This window comes from Lichenostomus cassidix, chromosome 4 (assembly GCF_008360975.1).
Source record: "Lichenostomus cassidix isolate B80296 chromosome 4, HeHo_3.0, whole genome shotgun sequence".
In the NCBI taxonomy this organism is placed as follows: domain Eukaryota; kingdom Metazoa; phylum Chordata; class Aves; order Passeriformes; family Meliphagidae; genus Lichenostomus; species Lichenostomus cassidix.
The window spans coordinates 61,998,189-62,026,086 of record NC_139484.1 but is presented as its reverse complement, the minus strand read 5'-3'; the positions used below and the strand labels follow the sequence as shown (position 1 = coordinate 62,026,086).

The 27,898-nt window shown below is 41.1% G+C and overlaps 1 protein-coding gene across 2 annotated transcripts; it reads left to right on the top strand.

Moving 5' to 3' along the window:
• Positions 1-338: 338 nt before the first annotated feature.
• RMND5A (required for meiotic nuclear division 5 homolog A) lies at positions 339-25,635 on the top strand. 2 transcript variants are annotated; one of them, XM_085059533.1, is made up of 10 exons: positions 339-671; positions 5,159-5,301; positions 11,460-11,594; positions 11,753-11,853; positions 16,498-16,664; positions 17,382-17,547; positions 20,125-20,227; positions 22,237-22,391; positions 23,896-23,978; positions 25,252-25,635. In XM_085059533.1, exons 1-9 carry the CDS (start codon positions 530-532, stop codon positions 23,957-23,959), a joined length of 1,176 nt encoding a protein of 391 aa, XP_084915659.1. In that variant the 5' UTR covers positions 339-529; the 3' UTR covers positions 23,960-23,978; positions 25,252-25,635. The 2 variants fall into 2 exon arrangements, with proteins under 2 accessions (XP_084915659.1, XP_084915658.1); XM_085059532.1 differs by having other exon boundaries at positions 340-671; positions 23,896-25,635.
• The last annotated feature ends 2,263 nt before the right edge of the window (positions 25,636-27,898 follow it).

Genomic DNA, 27,898 nt, shown 5'->3' with positions numbered 1-27,898 from the left:
CTCAGGCCTCCCAGCCCGGCGCCCCTCAGGCCGCGGCGTCGCCATGGCAACAGCGCCCTCAGGCCCCCGCCTTTAGCCGCCCAACTTCCTGCCTGAGCCGCAACACCCCCGGGATGCCTGCTCCCCAGGCTGACTCCCCAGGCGCCACCCGAGCGGGAAGCGCTTCCTGATCCCACCGGCACACCGGAAAAAGCGGCCCGCCCACCCCCGCCGCCGGCGGAGCAGGGCTGCCCGCCGCGCCGCCTGACTGAAAATCGCCGCTCCGCCCTACACCGCGCTAAGGTCCCTCGCTGAGGCGTCCGCGGTGCTGCCTGCGCGGAGCGCCGCGAGGTCCCCGCGTGTCCGCGGCGCTGCCTGCGCGGAAGTGCGGCGGCCCGGGGCGACGGTGCCGAGCGGGAGCGGGAGCGGGAGCGGGGCCGGGGCCGCCCGAGGGCCGGGGCTGGCGGGGGGCCCGGGCGGCGCGGGGGGCCCGGCCGCGGGGCAGCAGGAGGAGCAGGAGGAGGAGGAGGAGGAGCGCGGCCCGGGCGCGATGGACCAGTGCGTGACGGTGGAGCGGGAGCTGGAGAAGGTGCTGCAGAAGTTCTCGGGATACGGGCAGCTCTGCGAGCGCAGCCTGGAGGAGCTGATCCAGTACGCGGGAGGGCTGCGCAGGGAGATCCTGCAGACCGAGAGTACGTGGAGTTCCCCCCGCGGCCCCGCTCCTCCCTCCGTGACGGGCGGGGGGAAGCCCGAAATCTGGGGCTTGGTGGGCTGGAGACCCCCGAAAACTTCGGGCTTTGTGGGCTGGGAATCCCCTCAAGGAGAGCCCTTGTTCCAGGGCCCCCCTGAGCCCGAGGGTTCTGTGCTGGGGGCTGAGCCGGGCATCTTCCCCCCAGCTCTGGGGGCGTTGTTGACGGGGGAGGTTTAAAAGGTGGGAGCAGGGAAGGTTTAGGTTGGATAGCAGGAAAAGGTTCTTCACCCGGAGAGTGGCTTGGTACTGGGACAGGGTCCCCAGGGCAGTGGTCACAGCGCTGACAGAGTTCGGGAAGTGTTTGGACAATGTTTTCAAGCCCACGGTGGGATTGGTGGGGTTGTCCTGTGTAGGGCCAGGAGCTGGGCTCGATGATTCTGGCGAGTCTCTTCCAGCTCAGCATATTCCATGACTCTGTGATCTCTCTCGGCCCTCCCGGGCCTCTCCTGCCTTGTGTGTGCTGCTGGAGAGGTTTGTTTGTTGCTGGTCAGCAGCTCTGGCGTGACCCTGGTCAGTGTGTTCATAACCCTTTATGTTGGCTTACAGAGAGGTTGGTCACCCCAGGGGAAAATACAGAGGAAACACGGCAGGGCTGACCTGTTTGCTTCCCCCCTCCACCCCCCGCTCCCATTTCTTTCTTTTTTGTCTCTCTTTTCCTGTGTCCCTGAGTTGTGTCCCTTTGCTGTGGCTGGGTTTGGCGGTGTTCAGGGCATCGGGAGGTAAACAAGCCTTGTCCCTGTGTCACAGCTGATGCTGGGCTGTAAACACGGGGCATTTAAACCTTGCGAAATCCCGGAGATGGAGGTAGTGCCTTGTTTGTTGACGGAGTGGGAGGGAATGGAGAGGCAGCTGGAGTGATTTACCCAAGGCCATGCAGGAAGCGAGTGATAGCTCGGGGATTAAAAATAGGAACTTGCAAGTTGCTGAGACCAAACTTGAGAGCAACTGCTCTGCTTTTGTTTTTGTTTGGTTCGGGGGAAAACGTGTTTGCTGTGGTCTTGTGCAAATACAGGTGCAAAGCTCGTTCAGGAGTGTGGATAATTCCAGGAGCACAAGCACGAGTGTGCTGGAGCTGCTCTGTGTGTCCCCAGCAGTTTCTATCGAGAGCAAACATGGAATTCCAATTGTGAGGCATTTATTTGGGATGAAATAAGGCTTGATGTTTTTGATGTTGCTTTGGACTGTGTTTCACTGTTGTTATTTGTGCTGTTTGAAACAGTCTGGGCTTGGGCATTGAGGACAGTCACTAAAATATGTGTCTTCACAAACTGAGGTGCTGACCTTGCCTGGAGGGCTGTGTGTCACCCTCACCCTTGTGTTGGTCTTTGTTGGGCTGTAAAGGTTTGACCATGAGGTTCCTGTTGCAGATCCAGAGCTTTTACTGTGTTTCTAATAAATTTAGAAGATTCCAGTGTGTGGTTCCTTCAGGGTCCTCCTTGGGTTTTCCATCCAGACTTGGATTAGCAGATTTTGGCACTGTCCAATGCAGGCCTTGGACATATTTTCAACACTTACCAAGTGATGCTGTCCAGGAGAGCACATCTCAAATTGAGCTTTGAGTAAGTGCTCTAGAATTAAGCCAGTATGTTGTTAGTGTACCATCAGACATCTGGGGACTGTTCATTTTTATCATCTGAGGGTGAGCTGGCTTCATAGGGGCCAAAATTCTTACTATTTTTTTTCCATTAACATGTTCTTTAACTTTCTAACAAGAACAGGTATTTTCAGCTTTTGTATTCTATCTTGAGGTTTTTTGAAAATGGATGGTATTGAAAGCAGCCAGACATCTTAATGTGGAAGTCTAATTCAGGGATGTGAACTGCAGAAATAGGCTCCTGGATGTAATTTCGAAGGAAAAAAGGAACAGAAATGAAAGCCCTCACTGCTGAAGAAGAGGTTAATGCTGTAGGACAAGATCTGAGAGCAAAGATATATGAAAAGACCTTAAATAGGCAGTGGATATAAAAAGGAAGTGGGTGGAGAAAAAGAAACTATTAGAAACTGTTTTAACCTCTAAACTGGTTTTCTTCCTCCCTCCCCCCACCCCAGTCTCTAAAAATGTCTTGAGCTGCTTTCATGTTAAAGCCTAAGGACAGACCAGCCCTATGCTCAGGCCTGTGAGTGGGAAGACCAAGTTTGTTTTTCTTCTCCATTCCCTTAATATGTCTGTCTTTCTGGAGTAGCCAAGGCAGATTGCATCTTCTTGGATGGTATAAGTGCGTCTGGCTGAGTAAACTTGGCACTGGACTCTGCTCAGTGTTTGTGGGCCAATATATTTAATTTTTTTTTAATTGTGACCATGCACACACATCACAGAGAGAAGCTGTTAGGCTGTGGTATCCTGTAAACCCTAAATTACCAGGAGGGATGGCTGCAGGCTTTCTCCTGCTGATTTAGTGCAAGTAACTCATAGTTTGATTGGAGCTGAGAGGGGTGCAGAGGGGAAACCTTTGACAGCTCTGATGGCTTTTCCTCTGCAGACATTTTCATTGCTTTGGTGGAGTTGGGTTTCTGCTACAATGTCAGGAGCCAGTAATTCACTTACTTGCTTGGGGTGAAAGCAGGCACCCATGTGGGTTGTTTGGGTTTTATCTTAATGGCTTTCAGAAAGTGCATTTTAGCCTCTCTGTTTGTTGGGGAATGAGTGTTTCCATTTTGCTTGTTGCATAATCTCTGGCTGGTCATTTTGCCATGGCAAAATTCCTGAGACAGTTAAAGGTCCTTCATGTTATTTTAACTGTTTATCATAAAAATTAAATAGCAGCTAAGAAATAATGATTATTCTTGAAATAACTTTGGGAGATGAACTTTTTGGAATAGTTGAGTGGAATATTTGGTTTTAATTTGGGATGCACAGAATCACTGAAGTGACTGTTTCAGTCCTATTACTCCTCACTCATCCACCAGAAAAAAATTACAGAGCCACATTAGCCTTTTGCCCAGGAGATGATCCTTGGCATCATGGGACTGGAGGGAGAAAAAAGCATGGTGAAGCTTATTTTCTTTCTTAAAAACTATGGCTATTGGAAAAATGCTGTTGAAGCTTCCTCAGCTGGGGCTTGTGGGGCTGGACAGGAGCTGTTTGCTGGTCAGAGGGGAGGTGGCTCAGTGTGTGAGAGCAGCAGTATTCAGAGGGTGCATGAAGGAAGGTGCCTGGAAAAAATGGTTGTGAAATTATTATCCACTCCCTACGAGTGCAGTTTTTTCTGGATTTCCGTTGCTCTCTCCAGAAACTGGGCTCTTAACATGCTGCTGAAACTGAATGTGTGTTAAAATGTGAAATCAAAAAGGAACCAACTTAAAAAGTGAATACATTTTCAATAAAATCCTTCTTCTAAAGAGATATTTTGGTGATTTTGTTTTTTCATGTGAAAGCTTTGGGTCTGGAGTATTAGGGAGACATTTCTGAGCTGCTCTCCCGCTTAAATTAGCCTTCCTGAGCAGTAGAAGGCTGCTAAGTCTGTGTCCCTAAAGAAAAGATTCTTCATGTAGAATGAACTTTGAGAAAGGACAGACCTTCAGAAGTAAGACTGGAAAAGAGATTCTTCTGGTATTTTTAAATCAAAAGCAGGAAGAAAGCACTGGAGTAAAGCACCAAAAAAAAAAAAATTCTGACTCAGGCTTCTGAGTGATGTTTGAATCAAGGCATGAAGGGTGTAAGCTGTGAAGTGTTCTGATGTGGTCAGGGGCCTGTAAACCTCTCCTGTTTATTATTTTGTTCACAAAATGGATCATACAGCATTGAACCTGTTGGACATCAGCTAAGAAATGTCAGTTTCTACAGAATAAACCTCATGACAAGGTCCACAGGTCCTCCATGGACTGCTTCTCATCCATAGAGGGGAATTGGAGACTTCAGAGCTACTGCCACAAGTCAGGAAGCAGGAGTTTCATAGAGCTCAGACTCAGAGTCCAATAGCAGTGGGTGGCTTGTGGGGCAAGAATTAATTAGGCCATCATTAATCCACGTTTTGCTAGCACCCTTATTGTGCTTGCACCCTGTTGAAGTTAAACATGGTGTTCTCATGTACCTTTAAGGTCTGTCTGAAAGTAAACTGATCCTGTAGTAGCTTCAGTAGCCTTTTGTTACATCCTGAGAGATTTGTGAACTGAGTGTTTCTTTGAGATGTTTATGCATCTGTTGTGACTGAGACACATGAGAACTTTACATTAAATTTTTAAACTGTTGCACTTGTTCAATGTTATTGTGCACCTGACTGGATTCCTAATTCCACAGGAGAGTTTTCCCACAGGTGAATTCCTGTACATCTGCCTCCAGTTCAGCTGATCTTGCTTTGCAAATACTCTCTAGATTGCAGTTCTTTCTTTTAATACCACTTTCTGTCTTTTTATATTGTTGCATATTAAGAGATTTAATGTTACCATTTGTTTGTAACAAAGTTGGTAATTTTCCTTTCTCTTGTCTAGATCAAGATGGGGACTTGTCGGGGACGATTTCACTTGTTATGACACAGTGTTGTAAAAGAATAAAAGACACAGTCCAAAAACTGGCCTCGGATCATAAAGACATTCACAGCAGCGTATCCCGAGTTGGAAAAGCCATTGATAAGGTATTTATTTTGTGGTTTGACTGCATTATCACGTTATAGCACACATGTGGTGTATGCTCAGCTTTCCAAAATTTGGATTTTTGCTGCAATGAATCTTAACTAAATCTTCTGCCAAATACAGAAGCAAAGGTGAGCCAGTGAGCTGTACAGTACTTGCTTTCAGAACTTGCTGCAGACAGCCTGTTCCTTCTGGGAAGCTCAAATCTCTTAATTTCTTACAGAACATACCCTGCAGATACTACAGGACTTAGTAATACTTTGTGTTTTATAAGCTTAGCAAAATGTTTGCTTCAATGTCTGTCTCAATAAGAAATATATATTTCTAGTTAATTGTTTGTAGCAGGTAACTCAGAAGTGCCATTTTGTTCTCAAAGGCTGATAGGCAGAGGGGTTGGAGATTTTTTTAGGAAAGGCATTTTGTACCTCTTTCAGGGATGTTACTGGTTTTTGGGGCTTAGTTTTATGTCAGTGCTCTTAATGAGCAATGGAGTAGATTCAGCATCTCATAGTCTCTGTGTCTGTGCTATAATGAATAATAAGGTAGGGCAGCTTGTCTTTGGTGCTTTACATATGAGACATCTGAATTCCAGGTTCAGCAGTAACTGCAATCTGAATGTTTTTGTACCTTTTTTTTAGGTAAATATTAACAATTCTTTAAAATTATACTGAAGTGGTGCTACACATACACTTTCAGGCCATGTTTTTCTCCATCTCTGTTCTATACAAAAGTAGTTCTGTTCTCTTATATAAAACTATGCAGGGAATCTGATACTTGCTTTTATGGACATTTTGTGATAGCTTCACGTCAGAGCTTGCCTCTGATAGGGTCTAAACATTTGGTTTGAGGTGCACGTTGTAAACTTATTAATGAAGACACTCATAAGTGAGTATTTCACCTGGACAAAGGCATTTGCAGAATTTCAGAATATTGATTTATCCTTTGGAATTCTCATTTAAACTTTGCTAGTAGCAATAATTTACTGAAGCATAATGTAATAATGTGATAATGTGATAAAGAAACAAAGTACATAATACTGCATTATTGGGCAGAATGTCCATGAAACTTATGTTTTTTGCTTATGTCTGACTGACCATCTTGGAGAGTTCAAACTTTGTACTAATAGCTTTAATCCACACATCACTGTTATCCAAAGCTTAGGGATGCATCTGTCTCAAATCCTTGCTGCTGTATCTAAACCAATTAACTAGAGTAAAATTCCATCCTTATTACCAGCTTGAAGCCTGAAATAAATCTACGTAATCTTGTCCTAAGTTTTTAAACTTTCCAATTCTGCTTTAGCAAGTGGACTTCGTACAAATACACTTTCAGGTTTAGCCATGCTTCATTTAAATCCTCTGAGGTAGAGCAGCACCATGTTGTTTGAAGAGGGTGTAAGTATTCAGTGGAAATTGGTGATGGTATTTTTTATAAGCCAAAGAAAACACTTGAAAGCTTAATGAATCTTAGGCTTGAGTCTAATCCCCAAATTGCTGTTTCAGTTGTCATGGGAATAGTTTTTCCAGAGTTCTGTCCTGCTGTTTTAAGTTTATCTACAAATTTTTTGAAAAAGAATAGATGTAAATAAAAGCATTTTAAAAATTTCAATTATGTGGTTTGGTAAAATAGTAGAAAGGACCCTATTAATCTGCTCTGTTCCTGTTGGGTGTCAGAAAGGCTTTTTCAGTGAAGTCTTCAAAAATGAGCTCAACTTGCTGTGTGCTTGTTCCTCTGGATTTTCAATTTAAAATTAAAAGCAGTGGGAACTGCACAAGTCCCCAGTTCTGCTTGTAACAAAGGATGTTCTATGAAGTTCAGAGCACAAGTTAGGATTGTCTTCTTAAGTACGTATTTGATAGAACTTCTTTTTTCATGCCAACAGTTTGAATTTTACTAGTTTTCCTTAACTGCAGTATCTTAAGGGGATTACTTTAAAATATACCCCAAAGTCTTAGCCTGTTTGTAAGATGAATGTGTTTAATGTTTAAATCCAGGTGAAATTCAGCATTTCCCTGACTGACATTTGAAGGAAATCTTCCACATGTACTTAGTGCAATTTCCCTGTGCTGCTGGAAAATATGCTCAAAACCTGCCAGCAAAGTTTTTGTTGGCACCCAGATTCCAAACCAGAATTGCCCACCCCATCCCTTCACCATAATACACTTAAGTTTAAACCAATAGAAGTAATTAAGTGTAATTGATGTAGTGAATTGATTCTCAGCACATTCTGGTCAAAATACTGCTGCTTCCAAAATAAAACAGTCACTAGAATTTAAGGAAGCACAGGCCTTGCCTTGATTCATGAGACTGGAATTTTTTTTCTGTTACTTGTAAGTCCTCACTTACTTTTCAGGCAGATTAACATCTCCAAAACACTGCTTATGGTCTTACTAACTGTGCATGCTCAGGCACAGATTAATGGTCTGGCTTGAGATTGGGAAACATGCTAATGCTGGTACCAATTTCATGTGACACAGTCAAATGATAGCTGTTGTTGCATGTAGAATCAACAGACTTCCTACTTAGTAAGCCTGGATTGTGAAAGAACTTGCTGTATTATCTGCTCGTGGCAATTTCAGGTTAAATTTCTTTGTTCCCGTATTGAGGCAGGGTTATACCTACATAAAAAGTTTAGTCTGGTCAGTTTTTAAATTATTGTAGTCATTGCTTGCAAATGCAGGCCCTAGACTTGTCTGCCTGCATAGTTCATTCTGAGAACAGAAACCCTTAGAGCAAAATGAAGTTCAAATTTGGCATCAAATACATTAAAGTCTGAAATGCCAGAGCTTTGTGTATTGCTTGGAAAGTTTATCTAATAAGCTAAACCTTTTTTTCATAGCAGTTCTATGTGGATTGCATGCTTTTGATCCATGAAAGGCTACCCTTTCTTCCAAAGAGCATTTTCTCCTTTGAAAGGAAATGTTTGCATTCAGTTTTTTCTGTACTGTACCAGCAATTGCTCTGCTTCCAGAAACTCATCATGTCACCATTGTTCAGCAAGTTGTTATCAGGTAGCTCACTCGTCAGCGTCCCTGTAAATCAATCACTCTTCTGGAATGATTTGAATTAATTTCAAAGCATGTATGATGGGTTGGTAAATGTTTTCTCTCTAGCAGCAGTCTGTCTGAGTAGTGGTTAAAGTCCTTCATTTAGGACAGTAAGTGGAGTAAAGGGTAGTTCCTTCCACTCTTCCCCTTAGTTTTGTATCTCTTATCAGGCCGACATTTGAATCCAGTCTTTGTTTTGGGAAAGCAAACTTTTGCCTAAGTCAGTGTCTGTTTCATGTGAAAAGTTGTATGTGAATAAACTAGAAACCTTTACTGAGCATCATTTAATTGGGTTGCTGCGAAGATTGGAACTAAATAAATACCAAGCCTTTGCAAGTAGAGCTTCATAGAACATGTAAATAGATTGCACAGAGAAGGTAAACAAATGTTTTATTTGTATTTTGGGTCAGAATTCAGAAGGGAGTAATGCACAAAGTAATCTGAACTGAGTAACTGAGGAATAAAACTGTCCTTAAACATCATCCTTCTTCATTTCCTGTTGCTCTGAATAACGTGGAGGGTTGTATGTTGATTAAAATGGTCTGTCTTGTGTTGTGAGCATCTTGAAGTCATCTCATTCTAGCAGTTACTGGTAATGTGCTGTACATTGTATCACTGGTGTATTTAACACATAATACTCTACATTTTGGCCCTAGGCTTGCTAGTTAAGCTTTTAAAAAGGATGTGTTTCTCAGGAATATTAACTGGCACTTAGGTTATTTTGTGGTTTTTTGGGTTTTAAGTTTTCTGGAGTTTTTAACTTACAGAATTTCTTTCAACTTTTGAAATCTTATTAAACCCCACGTGCTGTCAGTTAGCATACTGTTAGCATTTACAAAACAAAACTGAGGGTTGCAGTCACCAGCAGATCCTGAATGCGTGACAGTTGTGAAATATATAAGCCAAAGGCAAGTGATAATTTGTTCTGACATGTGGCAGTCACTCACTGTAATCTGCACAGTCAGTTCCTGAAACACCTCGGGACCCAGAGGAGGCAGAGCTGTAGAATCCCACATATAATACAGACCTCAGAACTCCTTTAAAACAAAACAAAATTACTGGAATGAGAACCTGGTCAAAACTGAGTTGGTCAGAGAATGACTGAGGTCCCCAAGTTGTATGATGGGACTTGATACCTTCTTTTATGTGACTTGAAAAGATAGTGGGATTTTGTAAAGATTCACAAGGCTTGTAGGTTTGCTGTTTCAGAAGAAAATGAGCATTTTGTGAACTAATTACTTCCACCATCTCTGCCCCCAAGCAGTGAGAATGATGTGATAGTGTTTGAGGCATAGGTGCAGCTTTAATGGTTGGTAACTGTCCAGAAGGATACAGTTTCTGCCTAGGGGGTTATATCATTGCTAGGACTTGGAATTGCATGAAGAATAACTTAGAGTCGATTATTTTTAGATTACTGATGGTCTCCACCCTAGAAACTTGGTAACAAAAGCAACCTTGTGCATTTTGAATCCTGTCTCTCATATCCTTTAGTACGTTGATGATGGATTTGTGTTACCTGTTGGTGGTGGTTGGACACTGGTACCAGATTCAGAAGTAGTGGTGAACCTTTAAGGATTCAAATGGTTGGCACAAATAAGAACAATATTATTTAGTCTTCAAGATGCTTAAGTTTTTTGAGATACAGCTTAGAGGTGAACAGCATGGCAAGGAACTTAGAGGTGAAGACACCCAAGTGAAAGTGTTGTCATATGTGAGACATGAATCAATGGCCATAATTTAAATGCTCACCTTGCTCCACCATCTCAGAAAGATGGAAGAGACAATTTGCTAGACTAAATTTAATGTTTTACTGAAAGTTTGCTGAGAGACCTGAGCAATGGCTTTGGAGCTGTGTGTGCAGGGATGAGAAAGCTGCCCCTTTCTCATGATGACACAGAGCAGCATCAAAGGGGACGTGGAGGTGCTGATGAAGGAAATTAGTAAGTGGTGAGTAACAGGAAGGTGCAGTATGAAGCTGAGCTGTGCATAGGAAGATAGCTGCTGCCAGCTGGGTGTTATCTGCCCTGCCTGCTGTGACAGAAGGCTGTGTTTGAGGGAGGTTGGTGCTCCCATGTTGTGCAGGGCTGTGGATCCTCACAGAGCCACAGCTGAAGCACCGCTGTTTTCACTGAACTTCTAATTTCTGAAGTTCCTTCTTGGGAGAGAGTCATAGATGTCAGAGCAGGCAGCTGCAGTGCACTGACTTCTAGACTCTTCATTTTACAAGAGGTTTGTTTTAAGCAGTGAGTGAGGATTTTTATTAAAATTAACCTGCTTGCCCTGATCATAAAACACGCTAGCAGTTAAAAATCCTGGTTTATATCTTGGATTAGAATAAATGTTGCTCTCCTGCTGCCAAGAGACAAAGTGCCAAGCAGTGCCAAGTGTTGCCAAAGAGTCAGCGTGACAATATCTTTAGTTATTCCTGGAATATGTCCATAGGCCAATGGCCTAAAAATACATGGCACTGGGATCATCTGGGTTAGATCTGAAAAAGATCTCTTGGATCTTCAAAGCTCGTCCTGTTGTTGGGATGTTGAGGTCTTCAGAGATTTGAATTTCATTGTTTGGATGTAGGGAGAAGGGACTTTTGCTTGTTCAGTTTACCACCCAGTTATGTAAAAAATCATTGAGTTAAAGTTTTTACTTGTAATTTGGTGTGCTGTAGTGACAGAGATGCATTGATAACTCTCTCTTGATTCTGGTGTCGGTGATTTTAGTTTTTGTTCTCTATACATTTTCAGTTTTCACATATGGAAAAAGCCTTTTCTGCAGATACTTCCTTCAGAAATGCATCACGGGTTGGAAAACCCTTTATTAGTTAACTGCATTTCTAACTTTTTAGCTAGACTTGTAATTTCTCAGTGTAATTCCTCATAGTGAATAAGATTCAGACTTGAAACAAGCACGCCAAAAGATTTCTTATTCTTTTTCTTCCTACACAGGAGGTAATGAAGGAAGCTGACATATATTTCACTTAGGAGATAATTGAGGGCCAGCTGAGTAATAGGCAGAAGGCATCAGGGTGGAGACACAGGTGTCCTGCATAATTAAAGAAAAATGATGTGGTGTGATTTGTTCCAACCTATTAACTGTTAATTTGTGTGTTTCAGAATTTTGACTCGGACATCAGCAGCGTGGGGATAGATGGGTGCTGGCAGGCTGACAGCCAGAGAATCCTCAATGAGGTGATGGTGGAGCACTTCTTCCGGCAGGGAATGTTGGATGTAGCCGAGGAACTTTGTCAGGTAACAATAACTGTGGCTGTTGAAGGTTATCCACTGTGGAAAGTGAAGCTTTGTGTTAGCTTCCTTATTTGAATGTAAGAGGTGAATATTTAAACTGTCAGAAAACGCATTGTTTTTCATGCTTTAACTAAAGAGTGCCTTTTTTCTTTTCTTTTCAGGAATCTGGTCTATCAATAGATCAAAGTCAAAAAGAGCCATTTGTGGAGTTAAATCGAATATTGGAAGCATTAAAAGTTAGAGTTTTGAGACCTGCACTAGAGTGAGTCTACTCATTTTTTTCCTACTTTTTAAAAAAATGCTTTTAACAGTTCTTTAGTTTTTCACTTTCAATACTCTCTTTAGCATGTTCTGATGTGTTTCTGCTTGTCCTTAGAGAGGAGTAGTTAGAATGACCTTTCCTTTTCCATGCCCTCTGTTTCACTCTCCCGTGGCAAGTGCCTAACTGAGGGTCTCTTTCTTAGATTAAAGATTCACTTTAATCATTTGTGGTGCTGATTTAAGGAAGAAACATCACTTGGAGGAAAAGTTGTCTGCCATAAGGGTGCTTGGCCTTCTACTGACTCATTAGTGAACATTATTTTAAAAAGTCCCATTGTGAAGGATACCAGGACTTATTAAAGGTGTTGGGTAGCACTAAGCCTTTGGGGTGAGCAGAACTTGACTTGGGATCAAAGTTCTCACTTGTCCTCTAGTCACCCTCCCTTTCCAGACAAGGGACCAGAGGGCATGAAGAGCCTGGGGCTGACAATGACACTTGTTAGTGAGATTCCTCCTGAACAAAATAATAATAAACCTCCTTAAAGTCCCTCATCTTGTTTGTTGGGTTTTTTTTTTCAACTTTTCTAAGCTTGGGTTGGTCTCACAAGTTTAAAAAAAATCAAAGTACAAAACCCAACCAAAACAACTAAACCAACTTTGCAGTGACTTTTTTAAAATAAAAACAATGAAACCAAAACAAATGCAAAATTTATGTTTCATTCCAGAGCATAAATCATATACTTGAGATAGAATTTTATGCATTATTCAGTAAAGTCTATTTTCATATTAACAACATTTTCTTTTCCCTTTAACATGAACCAGCATGGGTGTGTCAATTGGGCACTTATTGGCATCTAAACTAAGTGCAGGGACACTGATATTTAAACCCTGGTGTTGATAGACTAAATCCTGGGTAATGCCTCTGGGTCATGCAAAGTTTGACCTAAATAGTTGGTCTTTGAATCTAGTTACACGGGTGGAAAGCTGGGGTGGTTTATTGCTCTTGAACTGGCTAATTGAAGGGAAGCTACACTGATATTACAACTGAAACAAGATTTACTGTCAGCTACACCACGAATTTCTTGTAATTCAAATAATAACAGAGCTGTTGTGAAGGGTAATCCCTGAGGAACAGTAACTTGCTGTTATGTCTGTTCCCTTGAAATCTCTAAATTCATTTTAGCCCAATTTGCAGTGCTTTAGGCCTTACTCGTTGCTACTGAGTTGTATCATGTAGTTTCTGCAGTGTGTTAAATATTTGTCAAACAAAGGAGAAGGCATAGTTGTCCTTCAAAGGAATTTTTATTTTCCAGCTGAACAGCCAGACAATAGGGTGTATTGTCAGCACACTTTGTGTGTTGGTCCCTCCCCCCCATCTTATTTCTGTGTATAATGTTTATTCTGTTTAAACTGGACAGTGCAAAAGCTGTCTGCCTTTCTTGGCTGCTGCTGGGCACAGAGGGGCCTTATTTATAGTGATGCTGCTGATGTAAAAACCATGGCTGTTGGGGAGGATGATCAGCATGTGACAAAATGTGATGGTTTAAATTCTGGTTTAGGAGGTAACTGATGTCTTAACTGCCCAGTTATCCCACAGAACTGCTTGGGAAGGTATTTCCATTATTTCCTAGCACACGAGTGTTCAGGAGGAGGGATAGAAACCACTCCTGGGTGAATAGTCTTGATACAATAGAGAGAGAGAGTGGTATTGTGCTCTGTGGGCTAAAACTGGCATCAGTAAATAAAGCTTGAGGGGTGCATGAAGCAGTCCCAGACTGGCCCATTGCAGGGTCTGGCTGCTGACAGTGGTGTTGAAACAAAGTGTCACACAAGGATGATTAATTGCAGTCTCCTGAACCAGGAAGGGGAGTACAGCAGGGTTTATCCATGTAAAGTTATGAAAGGTTGGGATTAAAAGGTAACCAGTCTCTCTGGCTCTGCCAGCACTCTGTGCTTGTGCTCGGCTGAGCTCGGTGCTGGAAACAAAACAAACACAGGTGGCTCCTGGTCACTGCCATGGGATGGGAGTTGGCAGATTAATGAGTTCTCAAAAAGATTTTCAAAGCCCTGCTGAGGTGAAAGAAATTAGTATTTGTGTTTTAACCTCCTCCCCCACAACTGTATTTTTTATCCAGATTTTCTTTCTAATACAAATTGCAGCATTTAAAAACCTGACCTTTCAGATTTATATAGAATATGACTAGCCATAAATTTTTTGTTTTCCCTTGTGGGGTGTGCAAGTTGACTTTTGTAGGTGCCCAGTCTGGCCCTGCACTCTAAAATGTGTAATCTCTGTACTCCTGCAAGATCCCATTAATTTCCAATGACTTTTCTCACTGTAATTTGGTGATGGGGAAGGGAAATCTGGTAATTTTTCTGGATGGACTCTGAGCCCAGGTTGGATATCCATGTGAGGATCTGGTGGAAACGACTTGGAGGTTCAAAGCTTTGGCTGTAATTTGTGAAAGAGATGCTCTCTTCTGACTGTAAACAGCAAGGTGCATGGGTCCTGGTATTTGCTCGATCCTTGGGGTATGATTTAAGCTTAATTTAATCTTTGCTAGGTTTTTTAAAATTCATTTTAACATCTAAATCCCATGTGGGAGCTGAAGAGAGTTCTGTGTACCTTTGGTTTGCAAAGTATAGTGTAAACTTCAAAAAAATTCAGATGGATTTGAGTCTCAGAAGTGAAAACAGTCAGAATGTCATTTTGAGAGGAGATAGGAAGACAGGTGATGTGATTACTAATAATTTTGGACAGTCATAGAGAATATGTGGGTTGAGTGTTTTAAACCTCCCTTGCTGGTTTTTTTGTTTTCTGTTGGAAATAGGAACAGCATGTCCCAGACCAAGCACCTCAGGCCTTGCCTCTGTGGTTGCTTTCTTTTGATACAAATCTGTGCTGCCACTCAAAAAGCTAAAAATGGAAAGCCTGCCTAAAAGCTAATTTGGAAAAATAGGCTCGACCTCAGTGAGATGAAGTACTCTGTCATGTGGGTGCAAATATTGGCAGGGAGAGGATGGAGGCTCTTTTGATGCAATAGAGATTAATATCTCATTGATGGGACTGTGGACTCGTCACAGTGTTTATTTATAATAGTTTTTTGTCCTTCATCTGCTTATTAGTCTACGCTTGTTAACTTCAGGCTCTTGTTTTTGTAGCTGGGATTGAACTTTATTGCTACTACATCCTGTTTAAACTGTGTACACTGATCATGAAAATACAGTTAAAAAAAACCCCAAACCTTTCAAACCACCCCAAAACTCACCCACCACCCATGGTTAGTGAGTGTGCTCTTCCCTCCTAGCGGAGATTCTGGGGCTGCTCATCTGAAACTGCCTGAAACTGGGGACAGTAGAGCTTTTTCTTAGTTCAAAGGCTCCATTTTTCACTGTTTCCTACTGAAAGGTTACTGTGTCTTTACAAAGCCTTGCCAGTGAAGTCAGACTCCTGATACTTCCACCACAACAAATTGAAAGTGGATACTTGCTCATTAATGCTACATCCTAATGCAGAAGGCTGACTTGCTTTGAAAGCCTTCCCAATACTGTAAGAATGCTTAATTTTCTCATTTTAATATTGATTGAAAAGAAGCCTCACATACCCTGTTTTTTTTTTTTTAAGGAACAGAGACTTCCTCACTTCCTTGCTAAAAAGTGAAAAGCTTTTTGCTTAATAGGGCCCCCACAGTGAAAATAGTAGAACTAATTAACACTAATGAGAAACAGATGTACTGGAGAACATTGAAACTTGAGGTTCTTAAGAGAAAGATTGGATTGATTTAGGCCTGACTAAATTGAATTAAAGAAAAAAATAAAAAGCACCCAAAAAAACCTAAAAAAAAGAAAAAGACAAGAAAGCGATGGATAAATTCTAAATAATAATAATAAAAACAAAGTTGTATAAAATGCTTTGAAAATTTCAGGTCATTTAATTCTATGTGTGTTTAAGAATTCTTTCATGTTATTTAGGAGCCAAACATTAGTGTTGTCATGGTGAATGAGACACAGAAAATGAGAAATATTTTTATTGTACAAGTGGAAAATAACCCAGAAAGGAAAGTGTAAGCAGGGTAAAGTGTGATATTTAAACTGATTTCCCTTCCCCCACTGTGGGATCTTGATAATATCTGTCTTTGAGGTCCCATAGATGCAATTCCCCTCTCCAGGGCAACAGATGCACACACAGAAAACACAGTGGCTTGGACATGTTTGGTGAATGAGGATGTTGGAAAACGTTCTTGGTCAAACTTCTTGACATGCAACTGAAGAACTGTCAGTAATTGTTAAGATTCAGAATGCTATTAATTGAAATACAATAGACTCGAGCTATTTCTGCCTTATATTGTGCCTAATTAAGTCTTGTCTTTCAGCCAGTGAATGTTGGAATTTTGCAGTGCTTAACCTCTCCAGCAGCACCAGAATTAACACTGTCCACATTTTGTGCACCCTGTGTAGATCCATTACTTGTAAAGGGCCTTGCCATTTTCTGTGCTCTGTAGAGGCTTTCAGAAGTTCAGGGAACAGTCACACTTTCCTTGAAATAGATGGTAGATAATAGATAATTGCAGTGATTTCATGTGGTGTGGGCTGACACTTAATTACTCTCGTGTCACATCCCATTGTACCTCCTTGCTTCTTCCAGGTGGGCGGTATCCAACAGAGAGATGCTCATGGCACAGAACAGTTCGTTGGAATTTAAACTGCACAGATTATATTTCATTAGTTTATTGATGGGTGGAACAGCAAATCAAAGAGAAGCACTTCAGTACGCGAAAAACTTCCAGCCGTTCGCCCTAAATCATCAGAAAGGTAAATTTTGGGTCACATTAAGGGGATGGAAAGCACTGGGATATGACACCTCATAGTAAAATATAAATCGTATTCTAAATGTGTTTTGTTCCATTATTTTCAGTTTGTTAAAGGCTTCTTTTTTTATCTGACGTGTATAACCCAAATCCTTACGGTTTGAATTACCTTCTTTTTTTCTTTTTTAAGAAGGCACAAAAATTATATCTGAATGTTGGCACATTTGCTTAAATTTAAAGTTTTTGACTCTTCAAATAAAATGTAGATTACATCTAGAATAGGCCTGCTGCCAGGGCAAAGTGCTAAAAATGCAGAGGCATGTTCTTGGAATAGTCATCTGCTATTTTCTGCGTGGGGTAATACAAAGAGAAATTAAACTTTTGAAAAATGGAGAGCATGTGAGTTAAATGAACCATCTCAAACTGAATCCAATAAAGCCTATTTTTTAGGGCACTGTGTGTGTCAGAAAGCTTACAAAAAAAGTAAACTTGCTAGAAGCAAATTCCCAGGCAGCACACCCTGGCAACTCCCTAGCCGAAAAAGTAATGGGGTGAAGCTCTCCTGGCTGTGATAGCTGTAATTGTGTTTTATAGATGTGTATCTGCCTGTTTTCCACGTGAAAGCTAGAGCTGTAGTAGATGGAAGCTTTTACTTGCTTTTACAAAATAAAAGCAAGTTTTTACAGTATTTACAAACTCTGCTGTTCCTGGTCCCTCCCAGATATCCAGGTCCTGATGGGCAGCCTGGTGTACCTGCGGCAAGGCATTGAGAACTCCCCGTACGTTCACCTGTTGGATGCAAACCAGTGGGCTGACATCTGTGACATCTTCACAAGGGATGCCTGTGCTCTCCTGGGCCTCTCAGTAGAATCCCCTCTCAGTGTTAGGTATGCTGCTATTCTCTTGCTTTTGAGACCAGGTATTTTGTGGTTTGGTTCCTCTTTCTTGTTGAGGACAAAAGAAATGGCTTTTGAGTAGTCTCATCCAGCTTGCATTAAATACAGGGTGCAGTTATAGTTGACAAGATCTGCAAACATTTAAACCCAGAATTTCCTGTGTGCTGGGATTTACCCTGCACCACTGCAGCTCAAGAGGAAGCATTCCTGGATTGAATTTTTCTTCCATAGTTTAGAAATAAGCGTGAAAGATGGGGATGGCAATCAGCCAGTTATTCCCACAGCAAATGTGTGACAACTGTCCCTGCTGTTTAACTGGAAAATAACTCTGAAAATGTGGCCATGATTCCATCAGCATTTGATAATTTTGGTTTTTAATCCACTCATTACTGGTCTTCTTTTTAGAAGAATGCTTAAGAGCTGTGGTGTGCTTTCAGCTGCTAAAATTTCCAAATTGTCTGCTGGGCCTCAATTGCAAAGAAGAAAGAGGCACTTTTAAGTTCAGTAGCTAATCTGACAAAATGCAAATCTGTAGGAGGCTGTTGGAAATATGGAGAAAACCCAACCTAATCTCCTAGCTTCTCTGAAGATAAAACAGATTACCTGCTATTTAGCTGTTGCATGTAAATTCCCCCAATACACTCACTGGATATGCTCATTTTAATTTCAGATGTTAAATAGAAAATAAATAATATGTATCTTTCTAGGCTGGATTTGGTACTCAGCAGAAGCTTCTCTGCCTCCTCTTTATGTTTGTTTTGGCTTTTTTTTTTTTTTTACTGTTTCCATTCACTACTGTTAGACTTCTGTGTTTAGTTTAAAGCTCTTAAATTGTTAAGCTTTCTGCTTCTAGTGTTTGTACCTCAGTCACAAAATACGACAGAAACAGCAAAGGGAGCACTTCAGGCTAATTGTTTTTCTGCAATAAACATTGACGTTTCAGTTTGAGTGCTTTATATGTATCTGCTGCTTAAATCTGTTTTTTGACTTTCATCTTCCTCTTGTTTCATTCAAATTAACAGCAGTCCTTTACATTTTTGTTGCCCATGAACTGATGCTGCAATGCAATTCTCAGTGCAAATGGCCAAGAGATTTTCAGTGACATGGAGAATCTCTGTTACTGATGTTTGGAGTGGCTGGACATTTGCTTTGCTCCTGGTGTGGAATTGATTGTGCTGAAATGTATTTAATGTCTAGGTGGTATCAATGCTCTTGTCATAAACAAGACTGTTCTAAACTGGTGTGACCTTGGAGTGCTGCAGATCCTTTAGGAATTAAACCAGCTTGAAGTGAAATCCCTGCTATGAGATATTTTGCTTCCTGGAACATGGGTAGTGGGTGCTTTTTTAATGCTGATTGGCTTCTCCAATATATGTCTAATCCTGTACAGACCTCATGGTCTGAGTTACCATGTGGTGACAGTAGAAAAACTTGTACTGTGGAGGTTGTGGCTCAGGGTTTTGAAAGACTACAGGACACCATTTGAATTTACTATTTACTTGAGTTTTTATACTATTTACTTGAGTTTTTATACTCTGAAAGGGCTCTTCAGAGATGTTTTCATACAAATACTATTTGTCTAAACTTTTCACAGGGTTAACACAAGTTTACACTCAGGGCTGGAGTAAGCAAAAAGGAAAGTGTAAGGGTTAAAATGGCCAGTTGGAGGTGAGGGATATATTTTTAATATATATATGTATTGATTTTTTTTTTAGCTTAGGCAAGAGATACACAGGCAGAGGAAAGGCATGACTTCTGTAGACAATAAAACTTGCACAAATAGTAAAATAATCTGCCAAACAAACAGAGCAGGCAGACACCAAGGTCAAATCCTGTTTCTGTTGCTGGTGATTTCCAGTACTGTCATTAGACTTAAATCCATCAAATCATCTGTTAATTTGTGGAAACTGTGTCATACTTTCTTTTGTAACATACTGAAATATTTCCAAATAATGTGTTAAATTCTGGTAGTGGGCAAATCCCAGAGGAGGCTGAACTGCAGGGATACAGACTTTGGGCAGTTTTATACTGCTGTTCTTGTCACAGGCCCTAGTTTCCTTCCTTCACTTACCTACCTGGTGTTTTTTTTACATTTCTTGTCTTGATTTAAAGTGAAGGTGGAAAGACATGTTTCTTTACATGGTAATTATGTGTAATTAAAGGATTATGGGTTGTGTGTACACATGGGTTATGTGGAAACACTTAGGCTGCACATACTTCACCATAGCTGAGAGCAACCACCTGTATAAACTAATGTGATGTCTTCCTCCTGTACAGCTCAAAATCAAAGTAGGTGGTAGAAGAAATAATTCATTAAAAGACTCAGAGGAGGGATTAACTGTTGTTTTCTGTCCAGAATGTAATACCTGAGGGCTCCAGCCTAAAATATAGGATAACTGACAACCTGCCCCAAAATTCTTGTTTGTCTGTACTTCCAAGCTCCAAGTGCAATAAGATGTGAATGAAATAGTACCATACTCCTGTGTCCCAGTTAACCTTCAAAGTAGAAGTGTGAAAAATGTTGGTTTCCTAACATGCACCTTATATTAACCTGTCCTTTTTCTGCAGTTTTTCGGCAGGTTGTGTAGCATTACCAGCTCTAATCAATATCAAGGCAGTTATTGAGCAAAGGCAGTGCACAGGGGTTTGGAACCAGAAGGACGAACTCCCGGTGAGTTGGTGCTGAGCTACCCTGGGGCACGTTTCTAATGGTGAATGCTGTTTTCAGGTTTCTCTTGTGCTGCATGTTATGGGGTGTTTTACATGGCCACCACCTCCAGCAGCTCTGGGGCTTGGGGCTCACAGACACCCACACACCTCCACACACCTTCACACACCCCCACACACCCAGACACTAACCCAACCAGCCACACAGGCTGCCCCGGACACAGCACTGCCCTCAGCAGCACCCACACAGAACTCACCTCAAATCTAAGTACAGATAGCCAAGATCCCTTCCTTCTCCTTGGCTGGAAAAGATTGACGTTCACCAGTGAAAGCACAAATTCCAGATTCACAGGCTCACGGATCCTCAATTACAGCATGGCCCTCCTACCCCCTTTTATACCCTTTTCCAGCGGTTCCTCCCTAGTCCCCTTCTCCTGCACTTTCCTCCCACAATTTGTCTACTTTTGCTGACCCCCTCTCCTCAGAGACCCCAGGTTTGGTTGCAGTTTCTTGATGACCTCTCAGTTTAGCTGTCAAGGTTGTTTCTTGTTATCGTCTCTATTCTTTCTGTCTGTCAGGTTTGTACCACTCAGTTTTGTTTGTTGCTCACCCTTTCACTTGTTTCTCCCCTTTGACATTGAAAAGGTCTTTGATAAATGACCTTAAAGGAACTGATGCTCTCATCTTCTGCTTACCCAGAGGTGTTTCTGTATAACTGGAAAGAAAATGGATCCCACAAAGAAACATTTACTTCCCTTAGCTAGGCTTGAGCTCAGTCCAGGGCTTGCTTTGCACTGGCTCAGGCAGACAGGAGATGAAAGAATTAGTGCTGCATCTGGGGACATGGGAATTGGGATCCAGTGCATTATGCTTCCAGCACATCTCATTTATATCAGTTGAAATGAAGTTCAGTTGTTATGAAACCCCAGTTTCCCTTTATAGCTCTTACCAAGCGTGTGCAGCTCTCCAGTGACCTGCTCCTGATTTGGAAAGGAAACTTATTTAGTGCAAACTGGGCATGAACTGAGTTAGCCTCTTTGGCTGCAGCTGGAAGAGATTCATTTATAGAGTAAGGATGAGTGTTGAGTTTCTCCCAGCTGTGTTTTCTGTAATGCTGAGAGTGTAACCTCCAAGTGTGACAGATTCCTGCCTTGCTGTCCAGCCAGGAATGAACAGCTAGGGAGCATTTGAAAAAAGATTGCTGTCCAGTGCTAATCAGTTAATAATACACATGTGTCTCCTTGCATTTTCTAAACTGAAGGGTCTCTAGTGTGTTCTTCTGTGGGGCTGGGAAACCTTACTTTCATTGTGCAAAGACAGCGATTGAGCAGCATGAAAAGGTCACATTGTCAGGTTTTGTTGAAGGTTAAACCTACTGGAACAAAACACTGGTCAGAGGCAGGTGCTTTAGGAACACAAGCTATGATTTTTGCAGTTCCCAGTTAATTACCAAAGCCACAGACCTATTCTTCTTTGTTATGTGTCCCTCTCTGAAATAATTTTGTCCTCATGGCAAGAGTTGTGCTGCACAAGTATCTTCTGTGTTGATACTGAAAATTAGTGATTCTGATATACTTTATTATGCACATGATGTGAAGGTGGTTGCAGAGTCTTTCAAGAAGCTGTAGAGCATGAACATTGTCAATCCAAGGGTTTTTCAATCTTTTAATTGCCCCTAAAATGAAATCTATAAACTGCTTTTTATTTCCTAGCCAGTGATTTCCAGAAAGTCTTGCTGGGTCACCAGCACAGTTTTCCTGCCAGGGCATAGATCTGCAAAAAAATTTGCACTTGTCCTTTGGCAGAATATGCTGTTTTGTTGTTTCTCCCCATCCCCAGTATAAATCACCATTTTAAGTATTTTTGGCTGGGAAATTGTCAGGCATCCACACAATGGATTTTGTTGCTTTCACAGCTGAATTGTGAAATCTGTTAAGTATGGGCCATGACCTGAAGGGATAATTATCTGGAAATGTAATTTCCTGAGATAAATGATGTTAATTTCTTTCACAGATTGAAGTGGACCTCGGTAAAAAGTGCTGGTATCATTCAATATTTGCCTGTCCCATTCTTCGTCAGCAAACAACAGATAATAATCCACCTATGAAATTAGTCTGTGGTCATATTATATCAAGAGATGCTTTGAATAAAATGTTTAATGGCAGCAAGTAAGTACCATTCTTTTATTTCTAGCCACATACTGACAAAGACAAATCTTAAGACTAGAATATTGTGTTTTGGGAAAACTGAGTCCATAATTACTTGACTGGTGGAAGCTTGTTAATCTTGGAGAATGGCTTAAAAGCTGGATAAGCTGGGTTGATGCACTGGAGAAAAGCATAATGAGCCCGCTGATGTTGTTGAAAGTGAGCTTGTGTGAAGGAATGCAGTGAGCAGAGTAATTTTTCACGTTGCAACCACCATTGTGTTGTCTTAAATTCAAAGTGGAAGGCTTTACACACACAGCTTTTCCTTGGGAGCAAGGTTAGTAATGCATGAAAAATCTCTTAAAAAAATAAAATCAAACCTCTGGGAAAATATGGCTTGGTAATTGAGCAAGGAGGGGAATTATAACTGTGGAAATACTCCTCCTTAGATATCCGTGGGGTGCCTCAGGCTTTTGGGAAGCAGGAAACGAGAGAGAAAGCTATACAGATTTTCTTGAAGAAGAACAGTGGTTATTTGGATTGAATATATACAGCTTCTCTGGAGGCTGTCATCTTAATTTAGAGCTGTAAGTCATTTTGGGAAATCCAGTGTGAAAATAAGTGAGGCTATGAATGAAAATGTCAAGTGCTGTTTGCATTCTGTGCCCTGTTAGAAAAGCCTTAAGGGATGCCTTTGTGGGTGACTTTGGGTGACTTTAGCCATTTTAAGCCAGTAAACTTGCTGCTACATCATTCCTGTCCCTGGTCACTCATTCCTGGTGCTTTCATTGGTCAACTGTACTGACAGCACAGCTCTGACAATATTAACTTGGGGTGGGGGGACTGGTGGGAGGGAGAAGGAAAAATGCCCAGACATAGGAGGTGGGGGGCAGAATGGAACAGTGCTTCAAAAAGAATAAATTTCTTCAAAATAAAGAAGTACTTCAAGCAGGTAGGATTATATCAGTGAAGACCTCAGCAGGCAGACCAGGCTGACCCTTTAGTTATAGCCTGCAGGAGCTGATCTAAGTGGGTTGGAAGAACACAGCATTTTGGGAACCAGATAGTAAAAATGAACTGGATATTGAGGAAGTCGCAGTGAAAGTTACCAGCTGATTTAGAATTACTGCGAGGCCAGGCTGGATAGGGCTCCAGGCAACCTGGTCTAGTGGAAGGTGTCCCTGCCCATGGCAGGGGATTGGAACTAGATGGTCCTTAAGGTCCCTTCCAACCCAACCCATTCTGAGGTTCTAAAAGTAAATCCAGAAGTAGAAATAATAATTAAAAGAGAAATTTCTCTTTATGGTTAATAATTCAGGGGCTTGTGGGTGAAAGGTGAGAAAGACTACAATTAGAAGGAAAAGCATGGTAAGTTCTCTCAGCTAAAGGTGACTTTTAGTGGAACCAGGTAAAGTGTTGTGGCTTAAGAATGCAGTTGTTTCATGCTGCAGGGGGAAAACTCAATTCCTTTAATGCTCTGTTGTCACACATTGCCCCAGTTCTAACACGTTGTCTTTGTCCCCAGATTAAAATGCCCCTATTGTCCAATGGAACAGAGCCCTGGAGATGCCAAACAGATATTTTTCTGAAGAAAAGTTTCATTATGCAGTTTGTAAGTGACACTCTGGATTTCAGGTGCATTTCAGGAGAATTAAAACACACTTGTTCCCTTTTATGCAGCAGACTGAGGACTCGTATGTTTGTATAAGCTAATGCTACAGAAACTTTGCCAACATTTAGTATATACATACCAAGTGGAAATGCTACAGAAATATTATTACCATAGGGCTTTACTATACTCTTGGTCTCCATACCTGATCAAGTTACTACACCAGCAGTTGTCATTCAATGCAGGTTTTTGTACTTAATTATATGGTGACTTTTTACTTTTTGAAAGCAGAAATCGATCACCCCCATTTGTTTAATATTCTTCCTGCTATTATTCTATCATTTTATTGATAACTGTCATCTTAGAGAATGTTTGTGGACAAAGTTTTATTTCCTGTAATGTGTACATAATTAAAGGTAAATACTTCAGAAAAAAAAAGTTTGATAAATTGAATAGTCGTTATAAAACTAATTTGTATTTTTTTCGCTGAAAATGCTGTGATATATTCTGAGTTTTTCTTTCAAACATTTTTTCAACTTTTACATAGAATTCAAAGTAAATGTGCATATATATAAAGTATATAAAATATATAGCCCCAAGGGGCTACCTGTTAAAATCCATCACTAATTTATAAGGGTGATGTGTGGCTAAACTACTACTGGGGCAGAGAGGGAATAGGAAATCCTGTTCCTCTGGTTTCACGATCGAGAAGTGTTTGTGTAAAAAAACATTCAATAAATTCTGAAGTGGAAATGCTTTTAGTCAATGACATTTGCTCTCTGGCCTTTGTAGTCATGTTCTTTGAACTTTGTATTCAGGATTAGGCTATAAATGTCATGTTGCTGTATAGTTTAATAGTCATTATAGTGTGCTATTTATAAACAGTTATCAAAACCAAATAAATTGTAGACGTATTCATTGTTAAATGGGGGGAAAAGCATGTTCTGATGCAATCTACTGATCACGACTCTGCACTTGGCAGAACTGGGCCCTACATCATATATTAGGAGGTAGCAAGTTTTCTGTAGCTTGAGAACACTTTGCTTCTAGCCTTGTTTTTGTAGTAGAATATTACTGCCATTGCCACTTTTTCTGCTAAATTTGTCATATTGTTGACTAGGTAAATTTGTACTCATAAAGGAGATGTAGATCACGGCAGTTAAATCTTTTTTAGTGTGCATATATTTGTATTTATTGCACTGTCCTATAGTAGGGCAAGCAGCCATAAGGCATGCAAAGCTACATGTAAAATTATATTTCTGTATTGTGTAGTTGAAAAACAACAACAACCAACCAACCAACCCCAAGCTTGTCTGGTTGAACACTGACACTGGTTGAATGCACTAGCACAATGCACTACAGAGAAGACCATCCTTGGGAAATCTACACCTTTTGAATTTGTCTGTCACCTGACTGGAGAGACTGAGTTGGACTCCTATCGGATCAGTGACAATGGACAAACCTACAGAGACATTGTAAAACGAGGAGCAAGTCAAGGCACACAAATTTTAAACTTCAAATGTGTTTGATACATGTGGAAAAAATACAGGTGTGTGATTTTCTGCAAAACTTACATTGTATTCACACTGAGTTCCAAACAGCCGCGTTTACCAAGTGGTAAAATCAACAATAAACGGGTGAGGATATTATTTTCCATGTAGGTTTCCTAGTCTTGCTGAAACTGCTTTTAATATTTTCTTTTGACTGGAATTGCTTAATGCTTTGGATCTATATGAAATGGCATATGAAGTATTTTAAAAAATCCTCAATGAACCCAACCAGTAATAACAACATCCAGCCCATCCAGCCTGAAGTATGAGTGCTGCATCTTTGGTATTTTGGCACTGTGTGAACAGCAGTAAATGCTGATAGCTTAGAGTCCAAGAATGGCACAGTTATTAAATGGAAATAGGCTACACATTCACCTTAGGCATTAAATATCGCCTTAACTAGTGCATGTTCCAGATCCATAGCTAATTCCAAAGCTCAGCTGTTTTCACCAGATCACTGCCGTTCTTTTCCTGTTTGCCTGCAGTTGTGCATCTCCACCAACAGATGATGCTCACAGCTCACTATCGACAGCGCATGTGCTCACACTGTCGGGAGGCTGTGCTGGGCTTTGGGGAAGCTGTTCTGCAGGTTGGCTGGCACAGATAATCCACTTTACCCTGTGAAGTGATGTGGGTTCTCTCCTCCTAATGCCTGATACACTTCTGGTAACTGGGGAAAGTGCTTGCAGGAGAAAAGTGAATAATAATATGTGGTTGCCATACTTAAAATACAGTTGGCACTTGGTTTGTGTGCGTTGTCCCTAACAGGGGGTAGGAATAGCCATAGTAAAAAAAAGTATTTGATTTTAAAGCTACAGTGGTATCTGAGATCTGTTTCCATTGCAATTTTGGACCAGATTGTGAAGCCTTTAACTAGTCCCTGTGTGCCCCAAGTGCCTTTTAGTGCTGCAGGATGGGAGTAAAGACATTCAACATGTTTATATCTGTATCCACATCACCATCTCACTCCTCAGACTGTGCTGGGCTTGCAGCTGGTGCTTCTCCCCTTTTTTGCAAACTCTCAGAACAGCAGCTCTGTGGCAGCAAGTGCACCAGTTGGTGGTGTGAATGGGCATCAAACCAAGAACTTTTTTGACCATGCTTATATAAAGTTTCACTTATGGGTGCTCCAAAAGTAATGGATGTTTATAAATTTGATTTTCATTGCATCAGCTTGTTTGTAGTGTTAGCTCAATGTCTATTAATAGATTTGAGTTTTAATTTTTGTAAATGCCTTTAATAGGTAATGTATTTTAATGTGTTCTTGTGGGGTTTCAAGTCTGACTTGTGTTATAAAGCATTATCAAAACTTAAAAATGGTAGAAAATGAAAATAGTACATAGCCTTTTAACACTTCAAAGTTATTGTTCATTTTTGGCTGTCATTAACACAAAGCACACGTTCTCACCTCTTGTTAGTACTCTGGATGCTCGGCTGCTATCTGAAGTATTTTTTAATTGTTTCCTGCTGTGACTTCAGCACTGCACATTGCAACTAGACGTGGGTGAACTAACAATCTCTCCTCCTAAAATCAGTGTTCCTCTGTGGAAACACTGCATTGATTTCACTCTCCTCTCTGGAAGGTTAATTAACGTGTGGAGAAGCTGAAGTGGATGCTGTGTGTTACCAGTAATGAACCAGAGCTTCTGATCCCTGTTAGCTTAGACCTGTCTCCATCCTGTTGCTTTGATCCTTTCTTCTTGACACACTACAGGATGGCTGCTGCTAAAATTCAAGGTTGAAGTTACTTATCACTCAGAGCCAACTTGCCAAGTTAAAGGCAGTGAGTTTGGGTTAGATTTTCCTTGGGAGGTCTGTTTGCCCACTGAAAGATACAGTTTTTCTTCCTGTGCTTATCACTTCAGAGGTTGATTTGTCTCTTAGGCCGGGAGGGATATCATGTTCCTTAATCCATCCCAACTCCTGCTTTTTTCCTTCTGTGAAAAGGAGAAATAGAAAAAGAAGCTTTGAGATCAAGTGGAAAAAAAAAAATAGTGCGGCAGCAATGATTTGTAGTGAGTAAAGCTGTAATGTGGTGTTGCATCACTATGAATTTAATTCAAGCCTTAATATTTAAAAAGGAAGAATGATTTACAAAACCATATATAAAGAGTGACTTAATCTTCCTTTATGACTTCAGGTTTACATTAAATTAGCAGTTTTGTAGAGAAATACAGGAACTGGAGTTGTTTACAGCCTCCTATAAGCACTTACTGAGTCCTGCCTACCCTATATGTAGGAACTGATGTTTTGGATCACACCAACTTGTACTAATTTTTACAGGACAGCTGCACCTGTGTATTCAAATGCAAAAGCCCTGGAAGTGTTGTCCAGTTCCTATTCCACTTCAGAACTTTTCACTTTCTAGA

What these genes read in the sequence shown, in the direction of transcription:
- RMND5A (XM_085059533.1), top strand. Translation starts at nt 530, where the DNA reads ATGGACCAGTGCGTGACGGTGGAGCGGGAGCTGGAGAAGGTGCTGCAG. An exon ending in GTTTTGAGACCTGCACTAGA is followed by an intron (nt 11,854 to 16,497) that starts GTGAGTCTACTC and finishes TGCTTCTTCCAG; the next exon opens with GTGGGCGGTATCCAACAGAG. An exon ending in AAAATGTTTAATGGCAGCAA is followed by an intron (nt 22,392 to 23,895) that starts GTAAGTACCATT and finishes CTTTGTCCCCAG; the next exon opens with ATTAAAATGCCCCTATTGTC.